Source organism: Bicyclus anynana, chromosome 5 (assembly GCF_947172395.1).
Source record: "Bicyclus anynana chromosome 5, ilBicAnyn1.1, whole genome shotgun sequence".
NCBI lineage: Eukaryota > Metazoa > Arthropoda > Insecta > Lepidoptera > Nymphalidae > Bicyclus > Bicyclus anynana.
This window is the reverse complement of record NC_069087.1, coordinates 8,568,822-8,591,323: the sequence shown is the minus strand read 5'-3', so window position 1 is coordinate 8,591,323 and position 22,502 is coordinate 8,568,822. Positions and strand designations below refer to the sequence as shown.

The window sequence follows — 22,502 nt, the reverse complement described above, 5'->3', positions numbered from 1 at the left end:
ACAGCAGTTCTTCAAGTGGCTGACGCTTCGGGCCAAGTGACTTGTGTCATAAAAGGAAAAACTATAGGACTCTTATTTGGCCTGACCTCAGAGGAATGGTCTGATATAGAAGATATGTGTGATTATGGTGAACAACTGTTTTACAGACAATTTAATAAAGGATTAAGTCCAAACTTTAGGTGTGAACAAAAGTTGTTCTATAACTTTTGTCACAACAACCAAAAAGAAGATGTTTTCATAGCAATATTCAGTAGATCAGTTAATACAAGAAATAAAAATAAAGATGAACCACTTATTAATATTACACAATTGAGAAAACTAACTAGTTGTGTTTTAGATATATACATAAGTAATTTAAGAAAATTTAAACCACTTTGTGGTAATAGTCTCCCAACAAATGCACCAAATGGGTGTTAATAAAATGTAACTGAATGATTGAAACTGATTTTGTTTTTATTGAAAATTTTAATATTATAAATTGAGAAGTTATATTAAAAATAAATTTATTTTATTATTTTTAAATGTTGTTTACTTTTCTTGATATATAGGTCACAGAAGAATCAGATGATCTACCTTATATTATATGGTAAATAATCACATAATATAATACTTTACCTATACTAAAGCCATACTCAATGTGCACTGTTTACCAACAAACAAATTAGATGTGGAAGGTAGAAAACACGTCATTTCATAACTTATTTATATTAAATTATGTATTGTTTTTAGTTTTAAATTAGCCAATCTGCATTTGGGCGTGGTGGACTATTGGCTGACCCCTCTCATTCTGAGAAGAGACTCGAGCTCAGCAGTGAGCCAACATGTCCACAAGGAACCCTTATAGTTTTACTCTGTCCTTCTGTCTATTCGTCCATCCATAAATTAGTATGAGCATGTACATTAAAGATGTGAACAAAGTTGTACAATAAAATTTGGAAAAATATTTTTAAGGTACATGTGAATTGGGGACGAATTTTTTTTTACTTGTTTATTTCTTAGTGTGGGGTATTGTTGGATAGGTCTTTGAAGATATGACAAGTCTTTTGCCAATATTTTTTTATTTTGAGATCAGTTAGTAAAGTATTAAGATTTTTAGAGCGATTTTTTGTTAGAATCAAGTGTCCCCACCTTTTACCGGCTAAACGGTTATTTATGGATACGTAAAAAAAGTCAGGAGAGAAGGGTATTAATGAAATTACAAGGAAAACTATAACAGATAAGTAGCAATCGCTATTTACAGAGTAATATTTGACCAACTTGAAAAACGTTGGAACTCGCAAATTCATAGTAATTCCGTTGGTACCTAATTAAAAACGTAAAGTTGTCAGTAAGCATGGCCCTTCACGCACTTGGCCGGTTATTGAATTTTATTTTGTTGCTAAAGTTATCACTAGCGTAAACCCATCAACTAGTAATAAAGCAGAAAATGCAAATACGTAGATGAACGAAATGCAATACGTTTAATTAAGTATCTAACGTAGATACCATGAAAGGTCATTGCTCTCTAGTGGTGATAGGTACTTAAAGATAACTTCGTGCTTCAAAATGAAACTTTACCATTTAAATTTTCAGGCCTATATTACAATTCCCTTGACTTAGTAAAGTGGATTTCATGACAGCTTATACAAACAAAACATAAATGCATACCATTTGGAATGTTGCAACACATTACCTAAGCGTAGGAAGCGTCGTCTGGGTAGCGGCTTGAAATCTTTAGTGGGCGTTGACATCGAATCGGTGCCTACAATGTTTTTGCAAACAGAAGAAATAAAGTTATTTAATTTGAGAGCTAAGTTTTGCGTCGTAAGCTGCGACTCGCGAGTCACAAGTACAACTCAGTAGGCTACGCGAAGGCGCAGACAGCGGACGTGTGCGCGTTTAAAATTAGGTGTGCGTCATCTAACTCCGAGTGTAGCTGCAACGATCGAGAAACGAACTAATGGACATGGAAGTGGCTGGTCAATGGCGCCGCCAGTGGGCCGGTTCTGCGGAGTACGGGAAGGTGAGAACCCAGTGCAGTGCTTGGCTGTTTGCCTCTAGCTCTACAATAAGAGGATGGATTTGTTCCTTATCATAATATTATTAAAATATCAACTTCTTATATGGGTTATTAATTATTTTTTGACGTACGTAAACATTATATAAAAGATTCGCAAAGTCACAGTTCCTGAAAAATACTCAAATATTTACTTATGTCTGTAAGGTTTTGTAGTTTTCCTATTTAAAGACAGGTTCAAAGTTAAACAATCTTGTTTCACAGATAGGTTCTGTATGTAGGTATGTAGTTTAAGTTTACAGGCGGTCATTGCCAAAAGTATAAACCTGTCGTTTCCTTATATGGTGTAAAACTTACGCGACCCGAGCGCCTGAGCAAGCAATACTCTTGTGATAGGCAAAAATGAATCACCGACACTGGTGCTTTAAAGGTCAATACCAATTTATTTATTTTATCTTGTCTGGACTACTTTATAATCTTTGTGATCTTTTTTATAAAGTTCTGTGCCGGTTAAAGGTAAGGTATACCGTATAGGAACCTACATACGTCTGCATAATGGGTACAATGTGATAGGTATGTGTACCTATCAGACGCAGATGTAATAAATATAAATAGGACTCTCAATGTGTAACAAACAGTTTTCTTCTTTCTTTAACCGAACATATCAAAACCACATTAGTATTTATAGGGATCCGTACCCCAAAAAGGATTAGTAAAAACGAAACTCTTGTGCTATAGGATCAGTCTTTATATCAAGACTGGAATTCAGTTTCTTACAAATCTCGCGGGAACCACGGATTTTTATGGGATGAAAAGTAGCTTATGTAATGTGTGTCCAGAGTAAAATCTATATCCATTTTATATTTCAGCCAAATCGCTTCGGTATTGACAAAGTTTTAGTCAAACTTTCATCCCCTATTTTATATCTTGGGGATAGAATTGATCATAATCCTTTCTTAGCGGATGCCTACGTCATAACATCTACCTGCATGCCAAATTTCAGCCTGATCTGTTCAGTGGTTTGGGCTGTGCGTTGATAGATCACTATGTCAGTCAGTCACCTTTGAGTTTTATATATTTAGTTATAAAACAGTTGCCAAACCGAGATTAAATGACTGCAGTAACTTAATCATACTTCAGTGAAATAATATTGTATAACTATTCAAACTTACGTAATGTACAATTTCAAACTAGAATAAAACACTGTCCCACTGGATATTGTAGCAAAGTATAATTTTTCAGCTTTAGCCCATTTTGTCTGTTTCGAATCATATTTTTCGAAATATCAAGCATTACAAGCATTACTACTATTACATTATACTATTTTACCAAATGCTTTGTTAGCGGATACCTACATACTGTAAACTACCTTCCTGCCACATTTCATCTTTGTACGTCCAGCAGTCTCCAGATTTCGTGATGAACGATCTTTCGCATTTATATATCTTTTAATATCCTTGATACAAACAGTCATACCTTTTAGAATCCTTTTTGAGTGCCAAGGAAGCGAATGCCTACGTCATAACATCTACCTGCATACCAAATTTCAGCCTGATTTGTCCAGTGGTTTGGTTGTCCTATGATAGATCACTATGTCAGTCGTGAGTGACTGACATAGTGATCTATCTTTGAGTTTTAAATATTATATCAAGATCAAGGGGTACGAGTATGTAGGTAAAAAAGTTGATTAATGTAAATTCGATTCACCCTTAGTCGTTTTCTTAATTGATGATACCATTTTCTATTATTTACATTCTATACATTCAAGTTGAAGTCTCCTATTCATACTGACCACTTTGTAACTTGACTCGTCTACAGGTATCAAAGTATGGTTAACCACAATATGTAAATGTAATACTGAAATAAATAAACAGCTTCGCTTAATGAATTTGTCGGAATACGCCTGAATAGTTTAGAACTCCTCCGTAGTTTTTAATCATGACGGTGTTCATACGACGCATTAATCAAATGCAGTAAACAAATACATGTGATTATAAATTTTAGTTTAACGAAAAACACTCGCATACAGGTATGCACTACCATTATAAATACAGCTGTTGATTAGTTAATCGTGTACTTCTATTCTCGGTACTTTAAAAAAATATAAACTTTGCAATTGAATATTGTAGAGCCAACCTGTCCTGAATAAGGATGCTGCGTACCTATTCGTGGAACTACGTAAAAGGATTTCATCATTGCTGCGTCCTTTTTTGTTTTTTATTTATTTAGAAATGTTTGTAGTTAAGTATTTATTATCAAATCTCCTAGCTCTTTGTCTAAGCACTTATACTAACTTATTTTGTAAAAATGGCGATTAATTGAGTAACGCCAACGCAGTAATTGTACGTAAAGTGGAGAAAGTGTCAAACGTGAGGAAACTACAGACTATCTCCGCGACGATGCAAAACCTTTTCATTTGCACTCATATGTATTCACTTCCTCAGTAGTTACATAGGATATTGATACGTATAAGTAACAAGCCGCTATTGTTATAATTCATTGCGTTAATGTAAACAAAGATGATAAGTACTTCCTTTTTCACAATGCATTACCAATGCATAAGTGTGAGTATTACTCGGTATATAACACACATCACAAAATAAAGGTTAAATATAATTTAATATCTTATATAAACAATGTATTTTTATTATTTCAAACGTTGACGCAAAGGCGGAACTCGTAATTCGTAAGAATAAATGTGAAGTGCCGCATACGCGTTGAAGTCTTTTAATTTCAATAACTCGAAAAAGCTTGAACTGAAAATTAAAATAATTTACCGATTTTACTAATGTTAATTAATATCACAATATTTATTTAATTTACACGGCAAATGAATAGAATTAAGTAAATCAATATTTATTTACATGCCACAAGTAAGTAATTTAATCAATATACAGACTAAAGATCGCAAAGTAGGTTTTATTTATTAAAATATGTATTTAAACATTAAAGGTTAAAAAATGTCTATATGAACATTAATATTAATTTTAAACGAACGCACATGTTTGTTATTAACGCCTTCGAGTACATATTTATGTAAATAGTTAAGTAAATTAAAGTAAATATTACGCAAACAAAGCTTTGTTTGGAAGATTTCTTGGCGGTGCTGGCGTGCAATGTCCCGGAAATCCTGTGCAAAGGCCACTCCGAGGCTAAACTGTGCCGTTCCGAATTTTATAATATCTACCTACTAATATATTAAAACCGACTTTTTGATGTCACATGAATTTTAAGTAACTTGGCAACATCATTTATAGATGATTAAATTTTAAATGCAATCAATTAGAGTTGTCTTACGTAATTCTAAACGTATACCACTACGACACCAATGTAGCCCTAAAGGCAAATTCCACAGCAACTACGCAAATAGTAGTCTAAATATGGAGTCGTAATGTGTAATTCTAATTGCCGTAAAGGATAATTTGTGCAATTTGCTACTCTTAATGTACGAGTAGGTACTATAAAAACTAAAAAGATTACAGTTACATAGCGTTCTCGGGATATAGAGATCCGTAGCTAATCCAATATAAAAATTATATTGGATTAGCTACGGATTCAAATTTCGATTTTTTATAGCTTTAAGAGAATGCTGCATGGAATCTATTTGATATTTTACTTTATCCAACATACTTTGAGCATTATGTTTGTAGATAGATATTGTCGGATTCTGTTTTACATTTTGAGTTACGTAATCCTAAAAATACAGTTTAAAAAAATCCATTCTCTAGTTAGTCTTATTCGTAGACATAATCTTGTTTCACCAAATTTGTCTTTTTGTAAACCTTATAATGTGGTCAGTAAGTATAATAGTGCACAATGTATACGTGGATCACCAGTTGATATGCAATTATGTTTTTATTTTATTCTTGAATACCTACCTATTCATGAATGAAAACTTGTAAGACAGTGTAAGCTCACCTCTACCTAAATCTACATAATTTTCGAGATGGTAGGTAGGCAGCGTAGGAGTCTAGTTTTTAGAGCGTGATCTAATATATTGTTTGACGTGTTTTCGCCATTCCTCCTATTGCTATACAGATATAGGAACATAATTTAAAAACAAAGATGATATTTCATTCATCAGTAAAAACGATCTGACTCATTTAGGATGATAATCGTTTATTTCTTGTCACTTTAATGCCTGGGTATTTTATAAATAATTATACATTTAAATGTGTGACGTTTTCATGAATCAGTGTGTAATACGTGCCTATACCGGCGTTCCCCGAAATGCTCGTTTAAACGTCATTATTCTAAATCGATGATACATTTATATAACAAGTGTCAACGACCAGGCCCCTCACTGACCTCAACATCGCGCGGGCTGTACAAAACAAATTCACACTCTTGATTCTTCTAATGAACACTTATTATGTAAATATGCATACTTACCTATAATTACACTGTACATTGACCGTTATGATTTGAGGTACTTAAGGCAACAGTGTTTGCTCGCAGTGTAAGTGGGCGAGTTGCGACCTTAGTTTGGGTTTCAGTTTGCATATGGGTGACGTCAGATATTTCTCTGATACCTAACTACCTACCGTGCCTGCATTACCTTGATCCATTAGTAAAACCAGTAACAACTGCTAGCCGCGAGCAATTAACATAACCACTAAATCTGTATATGTACCTACATACATGTAAACGCTTCCTTATTCAAAAAGCGAAGTTTCATGCTTCCTTTACGAATCTATATATCTGGTGTATCTGGGGTAACGGAGCCACGCAAGTAAAAGTGATTACGATTTTTTCAAAGTAGAAGGTTACATTATAAAATAGCAGCAGAGGCGCTGCGGTTACACCGGCATAGTTCCCGGGGAAAGACCTAAATAACGAAGAAGAAAATATAACCCGTTACTCGGTGAGGTTGTAGCTTTCTCATTTTTAAAATCGGTCGAGTTTTGAGTAAATCGTAGGTAACAAACTAAAAAATAACAAAATATTAAAACTTATAATTTTTTTTAAATATTAATGTAAAAGTATGGAAGTATTAGTTGAGGTCATCATCACTAACGTCTAATAATGATCGTTAGACAAGTTAATACATATTAGGTACTCTAAGCCCGCTAACCCTAATTGGAATATCATGATTTTAGTTTTAAAATTATTCTCTCCTATGTGAATATAGACACCTGAAAATGATAAACTACCTCTATAGAGATATTAAGCTCATCTTGATAATTTTTCAAAGTTTCTTACCCAACTTGATTCGTTATGATCTCTACTTTTTAACCGACTTCCAAAAAGGAGGAGGTTCTACTTTCGGCTGTATGTATGTTTTTTTTTATCAATGTGCAATAACAAATTCTTATCTCACGAAATACAGAAAAAATATTAAAACGCAATTTTTGAAGTAAAACTTCTTCACGATTAATTTGGGGAATAAGCTGGTAAATGCGTTACGAAAACTGTAATCAGGTGACATGAAGAAGTTTTCCTTCGGTCACGGTGGTCTAAGCACACTCGTTTTTCCTTCTTTACATAATTATATAGACATATACATAACCGTATATGTCTCTACATATACGTATATTGAATACATAGACTGTAAGTATTAGTCCTGGATCCAAGGAGCATTTTTAAAATTGATTACTATCAAGTTTATTTTCCCTGAGTAGTTTCATCTGGATGAGACGTTCAACAATTATATTTACGAAAATTCTTGATTCTGGTAGCTAACAGTAGTTTCTGGGCGAGATAACGTACTACACAATTTGCAGGACAATGACAATATATCTATTAATTAAACAACAGTAAACAATTACTTGTTAATAACAATTTCTGATGACCTCGGTATTAATAAAAATTGGAAGAAGGGGAGTAGTTAAAAATGTTTACTAGCCAGCTGTTTTTTTACTGTTGTTTAACTAATAGTTATATCGTTACTACCCCCAGAAATTATTATTCCCTAGAAACCCTGTTAGCTACCAGAATCAAGAATTTTTGTAAATATAAAATTTTCGCTACTTACGGAAAATTAACTTGATAGTACTGTTATCAATTGTAAAATGCTCTTTGGATCCTGGACTAATACCTGGTGATGTAAGATTTTTTTTACTTACGAAACAGCCTAAATATTATTAGTTGGTAGCGAGATAGTTTAAAAGACAAAGGCTGTCGAGGAGAACGTAATCAGTCACCATTTCATTTCGCCCCCGCGTTCTAAGTCCACGTCACTTATAACAATAAAATAGTTGCCTGTTCCTAATGAAGGTCGCAATCTGAATGTGTGGTTTGTAATGTCAATTTATCAGTTCTCAAGATATTGGACAATTAAAGATTAACAAACCTAATTTTGATTTAATTATATTTTACCAAAAAGCTGATAATATGACATATAGATAGGAAGATACATTCATTACGTTCTACAGATATCTCCAAACTAATAATTTAGCAGTGAGTGAGATTACCTAAAACCTATTTAATTTTAGACTAATACGTGCTTAACTAACGCAGGAGAGAGTTCCATACACTAGCCATGCGTATAAGAAATGAAGAAGCAAAACACTTTGTTGGAGTTCTAGGTATATGTGGATGGAAACCCATCAACTCGAAATTATCTTGCAGTACCATGATGGTAAAATGGTGCTGAAAGTGGTACATGCTTACGTAAATTTCTCTAAGAGCAATCGGATTTTCTCAATAAGATTAGGTAGTCAGTCATATAATACAGTAATAGGTAATATCGGTATAATAAATAAATCATTATATTTTAGTAATCATCGTAAGTTTTTAAATTACTACACAGATTTTCATGAATTTGTGAAAGGATATTTATTACAATCGTACTTCCTTGGCATTGGCACTCAAAAAAGATTTTGAAAGGGATAACAGTTTGTATCAAGGACCCATTGTTATCATTTATCACACCACACAATATCTCTGTATCTGTGTCTCTGTATCTATATCTAGACGTACAAAGATGAAATATGGCAGGGAGGTAGTTTATACCGTAGGTAGGTATCCGCTAAGAATGGATTTGGTAAAATAGTCGAATTAAGGTCTAGCGGACGAAATCGCGGGCGTCTGCTAGATTCTCGTATGCTTTATATTTCGAAAAACATGATTCGAAACAGACAAAGTGGGCTAAAGCTGAAAAGTTATACTTTGCTACAATATCCAGTGGGACAGTGTTTTATTCAAGTTTGAAACTGTACATTACGTAAGTTTGAATAGTTAGTTGTACAATATTATATCATTGAAGTACAGAGGCGAACTGAAGTACCGGGCGGTAGAGCAGAATTAAGAACTTGTAAACATTTTTTTCATTTTACTTATTTAATAGCCTTTTAAGTAATAAAAAGATGTTTTATTGTATAGACTAGTAGAAAAAGTTAAGGGATAAAAAAAACTAAATTTTCAGCGATTTGATTTTTTTACTATTTTAATTTGGTGTATGGACTCAAAAAAATCCTATTTAACCTTATAAACTGTATAGCTTTTTAATTTAGCTTCAATTGCTAAATATTTTTTAACAGATTTTCAGAAAATCCACACATCGACAACCAAAGCGTGGTTATTGCATAGTTGGATTTGCGCTTTCACGCAAGAAAATTTGTATTGAATTTTTTTTTCATTACTTCAAAGTCAAACGCTTTCCGCACGTGCTCAATCGTCGTTACGACTGGTGCGATATCAAAAGAGTAGAGCAGAAGTGTTACTGTACTTTGAAAAAAAAGCAGCCAAGCGCGCGTAAGTGCAGTGTAGGGTTCCTTAGGTTAAATTAGCACTTTAGACTGTTATTTAATGCAAAAATTACCGTTAACGATACCCCACAATATGTGGTAGACGATGAAAAACTCCTCCTCACTTTGCATGTAGGGAAGGAGCCCCAAAATATTTTTTTTTTATTTTCTTTTTACCACTTTATGGACGCAATTAATATACATACCCATTCCAAAATTCAGCTTTCTAACATACACTGTACCATATACCTTACATACATACCTTTCTGACAACTTTATCTAATTAATTGATAGACAGGCGGACATGGCCAAACGATAAGGGTTTCTATTATTGAAAAATGACAAATGCTTATTGAAAACTTACAGAACCATCTCACTTCTGAACTACATCTATAAACTGTTTTCGAGGGTGATTACCAATTGCGTCTCTCGAAGATTCGGGTATTTTCAACCTCCAGACCAAGCTGAGTTTCAAAAAGGATATTAAGACAGATTGTACAGGAAACCCAGGAATACAATGTTTCTCTCTGCTTAGCGTTTTTGGACTACAAAAAAGTTTTTAACTCTATCAAAACCAGGGCCGTTAATTCATTGTTTCATTCAACAAGTGTTGAAATGTTTGTACGATCCTTTACTTGTGATCTCGAAGATGTGATCAAGGTTTTGTTCAGGAAATGTCAGAGTGTCAACATAAACGCCGAATACATTAACACTTAAATTTTGCAGACCACATAATAATTGGCAGAATCGCTGCATTTTTTGAGGAAATGTTAACCGACCATAGTCATTCCTCCAGGCAAGTGCGTTTAATAATGAATGATAAGTGATGAATATATAATAAAACTGGTCAAAATCATTCTATAGCAATTTGAGATTTTACTCATACCATTTGTAACACCAAACGTTACCGTGGCATAATACCGCCATCTAGAACTTACAATAAAACTGTAACAGGTCAAACTCTGTACATTTTTTGTACATTGATGATATTTTGAAAATTTTTACAGATAAAACGCGCGGCCTCCGGCCGTTCATGTTTAGAGTTCTATTTTTGTACATCGATTTTCACGCGGGCATCAGCTAGTAATGAATATAGATAAAACCGAAATCTCAAATCAATGAGCACGTTATCACGATACCCTTAATTGTCGATATTATACTATATCTCGGTCAAATGATACAAGTCGGTAGGATTACTTCGACAACGAGGCTGACAGAACAATTCAGCTTGGTTGAGCAGGTCGGGAAATTGCGTCTGGTCTTGCCTGTGAAAATCTGATAGCTTAGCGAGAAATGTTCGTATCGAGTCAAAAAAAAACACGAAAAAATTTCGATTTTTTTACCCCTTAAGTTTTTCCTCCGCTTTATATAATTCTTTTGATCACTTTATTTTCTTCAATATAGTGTAACACCGCTCCGGGCCTCAAAAGTTTGGATAACCCCTAGGTTAGGGTCTACCTTGGTTCGGCGGCCCCCTCAGTTTAAGGCCCCCGGAGGTTTATAAGCCTACTTCTGTTCGGTGGCCCCCTCGATTTGGAGGCCCCCGTCGGTCTCTCTCGGTCGGGTCGTGGACCTCCATAGCTTCCATGTTGTGTTATTCGAAAAACTTAATATATAACCATCTAGATTACTTACGCCAGCTCGGATCAGTTTAGAATTTTATAATTTTTGAATTAGATCTGCTCTGGTTTGCACGGCATCGGCCGTGTCTATTTATCACCCTACCACAGACATACCGCCAAGCGATTTAGCGTTACAGTACGATATTGCGTATGAACCATCAAGTGTGGGTAGAATAAACTTGTACCTCTTGCAAGTATTAGACCGCTTTATCTTAGACCGCATCGTTACTTAACATCAGGTGATGTCGCTGTCAAGGGGTAACTTTTTATTGATAAAAATATGGTAGATTAAATAAGCACTTTAAACCCTTAAATGCACAAAAACAGCAAAAAAAAATCATCCCCACTATACATGTAACAAAGGTACCTTAAAATTGATTTTTCAACATTTTTAATGTACTCGTGCTTTCTAGTACAAACTATAAAGGTTCCTTGACTACGGAACCCTAAAAATGTGTATCGCTGCAGGTGACAGAAGGCGGTGTTACGCGCAACGTGGCCCGCGCTATGGAGGTGCTGCACGCCAGTGCGCCAGGCGCGCGCGTGCGCGTCGTGCGCGCTGCCTACCACTCGTCCGCCGGCCCGGGCGCGCCCGCCGCCTCCTACATGATGCACTCCTCCAGACAAGTAAGCTTTCATCATCATTAACAACCCATATTCGGCTCACTATTGAGCACGAGTCTCCTCTCAGAATGAGAGGGGTTAGACTACAGTCCACCACGCTGACCCAATGCTGATTGGCAGACTTTACACACTTAAAAGAATTAAGAAAATTCTCAGGTATGCAAGTTTCCTCACGTCACGTGAAGAGTTGGAGGGTGCATTCCCAGAACCGGATTCAAATATACGCCCTCCGAATCAATGACAGAGGTCATATCCACTAGACTATTACGGCTTGCGTACTAAAGACTTATATAGGATACAGCTATGTTTTCAAATTAACGAACCGCAAAGCAATTTTCTTAAAACCTCTCTTTCCAAAAGGAGACAAGATTATTTGATTTGATTTAATCGACTCAAAAGTTAATGAATAAAATAGTATCTTGCAGCTGAATTTTAATCTATTGAAATATGTAACTTTTCGTTCATGTGTAAAAAATATAGTCTTTTACCTTTTATCTCTATAGGCATGTACCTATATAATTCTTCTGTAAGTATGTTTATTACCTAACTTTGTTAGAACGGCTGGATCAGTTTGTAAGATCATTTTTGTCTATATTTGAGTGAGTTGCCTGGATGGTTTTAAAATACCACTGAATCCGGTCTAGACGATTTAACAAAGATCCGAATAATTTATATTATAACAAACGGAAAATATTTTTCAGGTCTTATCATCCGGATATAATTTCCTGGAACCTAGTCTGACACCGTCGAAGCCTCTGGAAATATCCTCAACTCCTTTAGGATCATTGCCCGATAGTGAAGTAGAGAGAGAGAATTACAAGGTGACCGAACCAGACGATTATGATATATCAGAACCATCCAAATGGAGAGGCTCTTCAGGAAAAAATTCAATTCGGATGCCTAGCGAAGAATCATCGTCAGCGGATAATGCAAGTATTATTGATCTCGACTCCAGGAGTAATAGTACGTTTAAAAGATCCCTACAAAGTAAACACAGTGAAGATAAAAGTAGAACCCACATTATTAACACCAGAGTTTCTCCGTTATTGGACGCGCCAGTAGCATTGAGTACACTCAAATACACATCTATATTAAACAACAGTGATGAATGGAACAATAGACGGAAAAGTTACAGTTTCGAAGATACGTCGCCGCTCGATCATAATGTTTTACCACATCATACCATAGACTCATCTACAGATAGTGGTATATGTAAATCTACAGAAATTGTTGACGATCCATTCAATAACTCTAACAATATTAAGTCAGTCCTGAATAATGAAAATAATTATCAAGATGAGTCATTTAAACAGTGGCTCTCAAGAAATAGATCTAAATCTTATAGAGATACCAGCATAACTCCACCACGAAGTTATCATGCTAAAGAATTTGTACCAAGTGAAAACAAAATTACTTTACAATCTTCTGGAAAAGTATCTATTACGTTGCCATTTGAAAGTCAAAAGAGCGCACAAACTGAAAAGGTTGTGATAACTGACGATAGTGACCGCAAAACAAAACGAGTCGAATTTTGTAAAACAGAACTGCATTTTGCTGTAGATACTGGAACAGTTAATATAATAGCTACTGATGAAAAGCCTCCACCATCCAATGATTTTAGAAGAAGACGCAGTGCCTTCGTACCCTTAAATGATAAAGTAGATAGACCTATTACACTTTTCGGTGAAAAATCTGAATTTTCAGAGGTAAGCAATGATAAAGGAGTTTTAAACGAGTGCGTTGAGTCCGAGGAGAATACAGCAGCTACAAAAAGTATTCTCAAAAACAAAATCCCGAAACCCAAGCCATATCTTCTAGGCGAGAACATGGTAATTGGGAATTCTAACATAGATACTAATAATTTGGACTTCAATAGATGCTTGACAAAAGCAAGTGCAGTTTCTCTTATCAACAGTCAATTGCAATCAGAGAGGCGATTTAGTAACGAAACTATTTCCAGTGGTTTGAGCGACATAGATTCAACCTCTCTGACCACCAATACATACAGGACAAGAAGCAAAGGTATTTTGACCTAATTTTAATTAAAGATAAGACTAACATAACATAAAAATAATAATATTATATTGGCTCGTTATTAATGGCGAAGAGCTATTTTTAATACGATATTGATAAATAATTAATTAATGAACCAAAATATTTATGTTGATATACGAATAAAAAAATATATGTATGATAATTTCTTACAGGTCCCCAAGAACGGCTTAATGATCAAGTAAATAATGGTCCAATCGAAATATTCGGTTCAAAAACAGTAAACAAAAAAGCAGGAATTTTACCTACAAATTCTGAAGTAAGTAAAACTAAAATAAGAGAACTTAGAGGAAGGGATTTAGCTTACTTTGGAATTGACAACAATGATACTTCGAAACTTATTCCGAGTACAGATAATCTCCAAGAAGAAATATTTCACTCAGTCAAGTTGGTGCAACAAGTATCTAACAGTGTATGTAACAGTGAAGCGGAGTCTGATGACGCACCGGAGTATCAAAATATACCCACAAAATTTAATTTTAATAAAGTTCCTACTCCAAGTCCACGATCGAAATACTACAAAGATACTAACATATTAAGTGAACAAAAAGTTCTAAAACCAATCAGTGAACAAGTCATTGATCACGCAGACGACTCGGAATTTAGAAATAGTAGTTTGAGAAGACAAAAAGATCCACTAAAACAATTGCATCATCGTACAAACGAGTCAAACAAAACTAAAGCAAAGCAATGTAGACAAAGAGATACAAAAGACAGTTCACGAAGCAGTTCTGTTTCACCAGCGTAAGTATTATAGAATATAATTATGGCATTATAATTTTAATTTATATGTAATAATATACGTCTAATACTAAAACGATGTTTATTTTTCAGAAAAACCAGTGACAAGGCTTTAAAAAGTATTAACAGCAACAAAGAAAATGAAACGTCTAACTTTAAAAGAGATACAAGATCGCGTAATTCCGAGTCGCCCCTTTATGTAAATGTAAACGTTAGAGAACGGAAAGACAAACGTGAACCAACTATAGAAGATTCAAGTCTCAAGACGGCACGATTGCGAAGTTCCATAAATAAAGATCTAAAAGCGAACAAGCACGAAACTAGGACTAAAAGTGCTCCAGCGGATAAAAATAAGAGCATTAACCACGTTCATGACGACAGTAAGGATAAAAAACAGGAAATAAAACATGAAAACCATCATCGTTTACATAAAAAACACACACCTAAAAGGACTGAAAAACTAACAACGCCAGATATAATAATACGTGAAATGAGCTCTGAGCAAACACCTAAAGAAGTCAAAAAAGGATTAGCAGATAAAAATTGTACACCTAAACTACAGAGAAGCGAGTCATTAAAAAGAAATAGTGCCCAAAACTCAACTAAAATAAATTTAGAAGATGTAAATGTACTAAAGAAGAAAGATCTACACCAAAACGGCACCGTAAAAGTTCCCAATAGTCACTCTACATCAATCGACCATAAGCTCTCCACAAAATTAAGTAAAAATGCCGTAACATCACACAAGATAGACAAGATACCTGAAACAAAGCAGGACAAGTCAACGAAATCGAAGCGCAGCAAGTATGTAATTAATTATGATGACAAAAATGGAACCGTTTCATCTATTTGTAAAATAAAGAAAGGGCCTGGTACGTATAAAAGAAAAATGATTGAAATTGACAGTAAAAACCTTCAAGAATCTAATACAAAAGAGAAAAGTCTAAACAAAATAGCTTTACGTAAATAATAATGTGCATGCTATAATAAGTTAAAAGAGCGATATATTAGTTTATTACATGAACATATTTCAGTCCAGTTTCCCGGCGAATATTGGAATGCAATCGATCAAGATTTGAATAAAAGGAAAAGGAAGACATACGGTGTACACGTACACAGATCTTGCCAACTATTATAGCTTAAAGTATTACATGTCAAGATTATGGCGACTTTCTGTCCAATATTATAAATCTCAATGATATGGTAGTATCGTAAGTTTCTAATGTAAAACGTTGTTATATAATATAATTAATATTTATTATTATATTGATCTCACAAATCACAATCAAAATTATGTAATGCTGATTAACACTGCTATTAAGTAACATATTAATAAATTAAATATACTACACTACAATCAAATTATTTATTGCCTCAGACAGTTAACAATGGATCTTTATCACATTTGCTTACTATGACGTCGACTTGGTTCTCGAGTTCACGTCGTAAATGTGTGGAGAATCCTTGTAGAAATCCTCTTTCTGAATCTGAATGATTGGTAAGAATTACAGTAATTCCTCTCTGAGTAGCGTCGAGTATGTCGTGGTGAAGCATTTCACCTAAAACAGAAACTATTCTATACAACCTATCAAGTGCGAATCGAAGTCGCGTACCCAAATCAGTTCAGAGTTATGGTGCATTTAAAAATAATTAAGTATAGTCCAATGCAATCTTTATGCCGTCTCCGAACATCGTGCGTTAAGCTGCGCAATACAAGATTTTAGGTGTGACCGGTTAGACAGGGGCGCGGCGGCAGGGTATCACCCCGCGAGCGTTTTAGCGTACTTTATATGTATGACCTGCGCCTCATTTCAAAAACGTCATAGAGATAGCTTCCGACAGCCGACTATAACATTACGTTGAAGTGAATTTACGTGAAATATAGTAGGTACAGATACAGGGAAATTGTCTAAAAACATAAAAGTCGTACCCCAGCAACAATAGGGTATTTACGCAGGGAGTATGATTTAAGAAACCTTACCGTACTTTAATGACAATATTAATGTGTGTATACTTGAGATAAAAAGAAAGAAAGAGAGAGAGAGAAGAAGAAATCTTGTTTCTGCCAAGTTTCCTGATTGTAGATTAATGGATTGTAGATGGATGGATTAATTATCCTTAATGTTTCAATTTCCTTGCAAATGCGACATAAATACCAGAAACATTAACTCAGATGTCTCCGCTAAAAAGGACTGCAGAGTGAGTATTTATTATTCAAACACACGAAACCCCTAAAAATATGAATGTTAAGTTACCTGTTAAAAAAAGGTCAACATTAGCAGCTTTTTTGAGCACCGAGCCTCCGGATCCAGCACAGAGAGCTACGCTTCGAACTTTATCATTTGTCGTTTTACCCTTTGCAAGAGCCAATCTTACATGTTTTAATCCTGTAAGATTTTTTACACTCTCCACTGCTTGATGTATTTTAAAGTCTGTGTTGTCTGTAATAGACAGAAACCTAAAACAATAGAAATTTTGGTAGACATCTGTTTTTTTTTATAAGCGACTTTTCGAATGATTGATACTCGAAAATAGAGGGAAGCTTAGGGGTTAATCAATTTGCGAATTGATTTTCTTTTTATTATTTTTGTTCTGTTCTTTGTATTTAATTCTTACGCGAACGAGCAATGCTCAGGGCGCCTATTATAAAATTAACATAGTAATATTTCAAAAAGAAAGTACGCTAAAATAATATTTGAAGTCTGATTGGTAAACAAATTTTTCTAAGATGAAAAATTGAATTTCTTGCACAAAAACTATGACATAATATATCAAAGTAACAAGTAAAACGCAGACACACACACATACGGGCGGGCTTGCGCGCGCACGTACACACGCTCAGAAATAAATTTTTCATCAACTAAAACCTTTATAGATTAATAGATCTTGCTGTTGTTTTTTTTTAGCCATAGTTAGTTAGCTTTTGATTATAATCTTACCTGATGGTAAGTGATGATGCAATCTAAGATGGAAGCGGACTAACTTGTTAGGAGTAGGATGAAAATCCACACACCTTTCAGTTTCTACACGACATCGTACCGGAACGCTAAATCGCTTGGCGGTACGTCTTTGCCGGTAGGGTGGTAACCGTGCATACCAGTGCGCGTCAATTGTAGCACAGATAGGAATTAATTTGTACAACACAAGTTCTACTGTATTGTTCTGAATTATAAATATGAGACAAAGAGCTCAGCATCTTACCTCCCTGCGCCCGTTTCAGTATCCTCACCAGGTATGATTGGTACTGAATTATCAAATGGAAAAGCAGACGCAAGCCAATCATTTACTCCACCCTTCACAGAGTCCCAACTTGTGTGTGGCGAATATAGATAAATCCTTGTTTCTAGAAGTAATGATACTATGCGTTCCTTCCAGGCACTGAAAAGAAACATACATTTAATAAACAAAAACAAGTCAGGGAGGAGTCATCATCATCAACCATTATGCAATCACTGCTAGACATAGGCCTATTTTAAGCAGCGCCAGCCAGCTCTAACTTCTGGCTTTTTGCATCAAATCGATGCCAGCCACCTTCCGGAGGTCGTCGCTCCACCTAGTAGGGGGACGCCCTACACTCCCCCTAGAGTAGATAGTTTTATTATCTTTATTTAGGTAGTTTCATAAAAAATTTTGAAACTATACATTTTCGGGCCTTTTAAATGGGGCAGACATAAATTACAAAAGACAGGATCTGTCTGTACCCACCACGCTGTTTCAATGCAGGTTGGCTTAGGACGATAAACTATTTTACCCGGCACCGACGGCTTAATGTGATCTTAGAGGCACAGTGGTGTAACACCACCAACTGTGCTGAGAATTTCTTAGAAAAAAGAAAAGTATTTTACAACTCAATCCAACTTATACCTCTAGATCTGAAACCACATAAGCTAACCACTGGACCAATGAGAAAGTTAATCAAGTAGTTTAAAAATACATTATTATGGCCTTCATGTTTTTAATAAATTAAGGTATGTATTTAATCTTTCTTACCTCTGAATGATAGACTTCAAAGGTGCAAAAATGGGAGGGTGATAAGATATAATCATTTCACAACTTTTCTCTTTTGCTTCCAATGCCACATCTTCGGTCAAATCATTGGTTAACAATATTTTAGTAATGTTCCTACAAAAAATAAAACATTTAATTATTTTAATTCTTATTTATTATTAGGTATTAATGTGAAAGTTTATAGTAGTTTAAGTATATTTTAATGATTGTGTATATGTATTTGTATATTATATTTTAATAATAAATAACTAGCTTTACAGATTTGGAGCAAACTTTGGATTTGGAAGTTTGCTTGAAGTTTTATGCAAAGAAAAAAACCAATTACATGTAAATGTAATTAATATTAACCTTGGAGTATAGGGCTCAACTAACAAGCCTGTGTTGTCCCACTGCTCTGAAAGATGTTTTGGGGCAAATTTTTCCAATGCTGCTACAACCTCCGTTAGCTTGATACCCATATTCTCACCACTTGACATTTTTGACATAATTTTTGTATATGCTCTATAATTGCTTTTGACTAAAAAACTCTTTCCAATCTTTATAAACATGAGTTATAAAAGGATCTGCTGAAATAGAAATAAAATCATTTTAATATTTTTGTGTATTAATAATATACATTACATGTACCATCCACTTTTATTGGGTAGGAATTATAAATACATTTTACTGGTTAATTTTGTTTATGGACATACCACAAAGTAAACAGCTGTTGCTTCCAAGTATCATTGCACATTGACACAAGTATTTTCAATTCATCATTAACAACCCATATTTAGCTCAAAATGAAAGAGGTTAGTCTAATAGCTCGCATTCTACATGTGATGCAGGTTGGCAGACTTTATACACATAGAGAATACAAATTTTTAATTTCAAATCATCCAATTTAATTGATTTTAGAAAATTCAACGTCTAGTTTACACCTGGGTGTAAACTTATAATAAACTGTATTACAGTAACAAATACAATTTATTTGTAATAGAATAACATACAATCTTACAAAACAATTCTATACAAAAATTCATTGATTAAACAGTGTCAACTAAATAATTATTTCTTAATAAATATAAGCTTCATTCCCTGGCCTCACTACTGTTCTGTAAATTTCCATATTTTAATTTCACCATTGTCACTGCACGAGGCAAGCTCTTGATTCCCTAATGGGTTCCATTTAACACAATTCACATCTTGAGAATGAGCATCAAGTTTTGTGTAAATTAAATCAAAAGTAGGTGCACTAGGATCTGAATCATCAGCTTCTTTAAATACTCTGATGATATCATCCCCACAGGCGGTGGCAATGAGCCCTGTTGTGGTGCACCAAGTGATATCATAAATGCATCTTGTATGGTAACCCGACAGAGTACAAACACATTTCCAAATTGACTCTCTATCTTCGACGTTGACACCCTCCTGATTGTCTGGGCCATATTCTTGCCAAATTTTTACTGTCCGATCATCACTACAAGTTGCCAAACGTTTGCCAGACTTGTCAAATGCCAAGCTCCACACAGTGGATTCGTGTGATTGTAATGTTGCTATGCAGGTCCAATCGCTGTCCATCTGATCTTCCTTGTAAATCTTCACAGTGTTATCATATGAAGCTGAAGCTAAAAGATCGGAGGACGGATGCCATGCGACCTACAAAAAAAGCACTTTTTAAGTGGTGGTATTGACGCTATGTCAAAATAATGTTCATATATGAAATTATGTACAAACTTTCTTCACATCTTGATTGTGTGCATTCAGTACAGCCTCACAGACATACTCATCTTCTCCAGCAACTTCCCAAACCCACACAGATTTATCTCTGCCACAAGTTGCTAACAACTGTCCTGATGGTGACCAAGCAACACTCTTTACTTCGTTTTCATGACCTTCTAAAGTGGCGTTGCATTCAAATTGACCTGTTAAAATATAATACTTTTATTTATGTGTGTTTCATTGCATAGACCCATTTTCAAACTTTTATGATGTTTATGTGATTTGAGAAATACACACCACTTTTTTTATCCCACACGGCTGTGGTGCCATCAAAACTGGCTGATGCTAAGAAATTTCCACAAGGAGACCATGCTACTTCTCTAATGGTACGCTGGTGACCGTCCACTAATACAGTTTTCATTGACCAAGCTTCTCCTTCCTTCCCCCATAACTTGATTATTTTATCTTCACCACAGGACGCAAATATTTTTCCAAGAGGATGCCATGATACATTCCACACTATGCCCTTGTGGCCGCTAATTGATTGCAACAACTCTAACTTTGCCATTGTAACTTTCTTGATTTCGATTTCTCAATCTTCACCAATTTACGATTACTCTTCAAAACACGATTAGTAGGTATGCCTAATTTAAAGTAGACACATACAGTAATATTTAGAATAGTCAATGTTGTGTTTTTATTACTTACTTAATAAATAACGACCAACCTTTATTGTTATGATATACTGTCCATAAAATTCCACACAAATCCTATTCACGGAGTAGTGGAGTATTAAAAACAGACATTTAGAGTTTAGGTTAAGTAAATAGAAAATAGAACACTACCAAAGGCCCGAAACTTCAATACAAAGACCACACAAAGACTTGGACGTACGCAGTGTTACCAACTCTCCAAAATATTTATCCCTAAAGTTTGTGTCAAAAACCCCTAAAATTGCCTTAATTATTGAGTCGTCCCCCTAAAAATATAAATTCATAATAATTTAGAAATAATATGCTGTAATATGTTTAAAAAGTCTATATTTAATACAGACTAAATATTACGTCTTTATCTGAAAATTCAGATTTTTTGAAATCATAGGTACATGTTGACAATGAATAAACTTAACATTTTTTTTTATTCGGTGAAAATTGCCGCCAGTTGCCAGTGGTTATAATAACGTATTATATATCGTTATAAGTCGCTAGGTCAAGAAAGAAATATTCAAACTATCATCAATTTAAGAATATTAAAGAGTCAAAAAATCCCTGAAAATACCCCTAAAAAAATCCCATTTCACTTATTTGCCCCCTAAATCTGGGGGGAAAACCCCTAACTTGGGAACCCTGGACGTACGAGATTATGCATATGCATGTGTTGGTTGCGGAAATAAATTACTATATAGTCTGTAATCCTGCGGAATTCTGACATTTCTATTTCCGGTTCCATTTGTCAGTCACTTTTGAAATTTCAGTTGTCACAAACCTTTCTTCTGCTGTTTATTTCATCAAACCAAACTAAAAAATCATTCTTAATATGAAAATTAATATCACCTAAATTTATTACATAAATGAATATTTAGTAATTTAAATAAAATAAATCCAAATAACTTTAAAGTATAATTAAAATAATTTATTTTGATATGTTAGGAAAAAATAAACATCAGAAGTAATTATAGAAAGCTCTATTTATCAATTAGCATCATAGTCGTCGCCATTATCGTCATCTTCATCAACACCATCATCATTATTTATTTCATCAACTCAAATAGAATAGAAATCATTTATTTGTACATTACAAATCTCGTAAGTGGATCAAGCGAAGGCTCGAACACCTAAATTACAGTAGGTACCTAAATACAACAATATTAGTAGGTAAATAATTCAGCCATAAATCGTCATAATAAATGTTTTGGAATGTTTTGGTATGATGTAGGTACTAAATACATCTAAAATCGTAAAAAATTAAGCAAGTCTAAAAACCGTAAAGTTAAAATAACTGTAAAAGAAACTACCAATACTTGAATTTGAGTTGTAGGTAATCCCTAAATGCCTATCAGCCTCTCCTACT

The 22,502-nt window shown here is 34.4% G+C and overlaps 2 protein-coding genes across 9 annotated transcripts; one reads left to right on the top strand and one right to left on the bottom strand.

Moving 5' to 3' along the window:
• The first annotated feature begins 1,756 nt into the window (after positions 1-1,756).
• LOC112054852 (general transcriptional corepressor trfA) lies at positions 1,757-16,074 on the top strand. Its single transcript, XM_052881563.1, has 5 exons — positions 1,757-2,002; positions 11,775-11,933; positions 12,632-13,952; positions 14,138-14,726; positions 14,817-16,074. The coding sequence occupies exons 1-5, from the start codon at positions 1,940-1,942 to the stop codon at positions 15,691-15,693; spliced, it is 3,009 nt and encodes a 1,002-aa protein (XP_052737523.1). The 5' UTR covers positions 1,757-1,939; the 3' UTR covers positions 15,694-16,074.
• Position 16,075: 1 nt separating this feature from the next.
• On the bottom strand, positions 16,076-21,320 carry LOC112054853 (probable cytosolic iron-sulfur protein assembly protein Ciao1). Of its 8 annotated transcripts, none has more exons than XM_052881570.1 (6): positions 21,160-21,320; positions 19,080-19,297; positions 18,714-18,845; positions 17,925-18,101; positions 16,979-17,181; positions 16,076-16,282 (listed from the first exon to the last, which is right to left on the bottom strand). In XM_052881570.1, the coding sequence occupies exons 2-6, from the start codon at positions 19,277-19,279 to the stop codon at positions 16,098-16,100; spliced, it is 897 nt and encodes a 298-aa protein (XP_052737530.1). In that variant the 5' UTR covers positions 19,280-19,297; positions 21,160-21,320; the 3' UTR covers positions 16,076-16,097. The 8 variants fall into 8 exon arrangements, with proteins under 8 accessions (XP_052737530.1, XP_052737531.1, XP_023950541.1 ...); XM_052881571.1 differs by having other exon boundaries at positions 19,080-19,294; positions 21,160-21,310; XM_024094773.2 differs by having other exon boundaries at positions 21,141-21,304.
• Between the last annotated feature and the right edge of the window lie 1,182 nt (positions 21,321-22,502).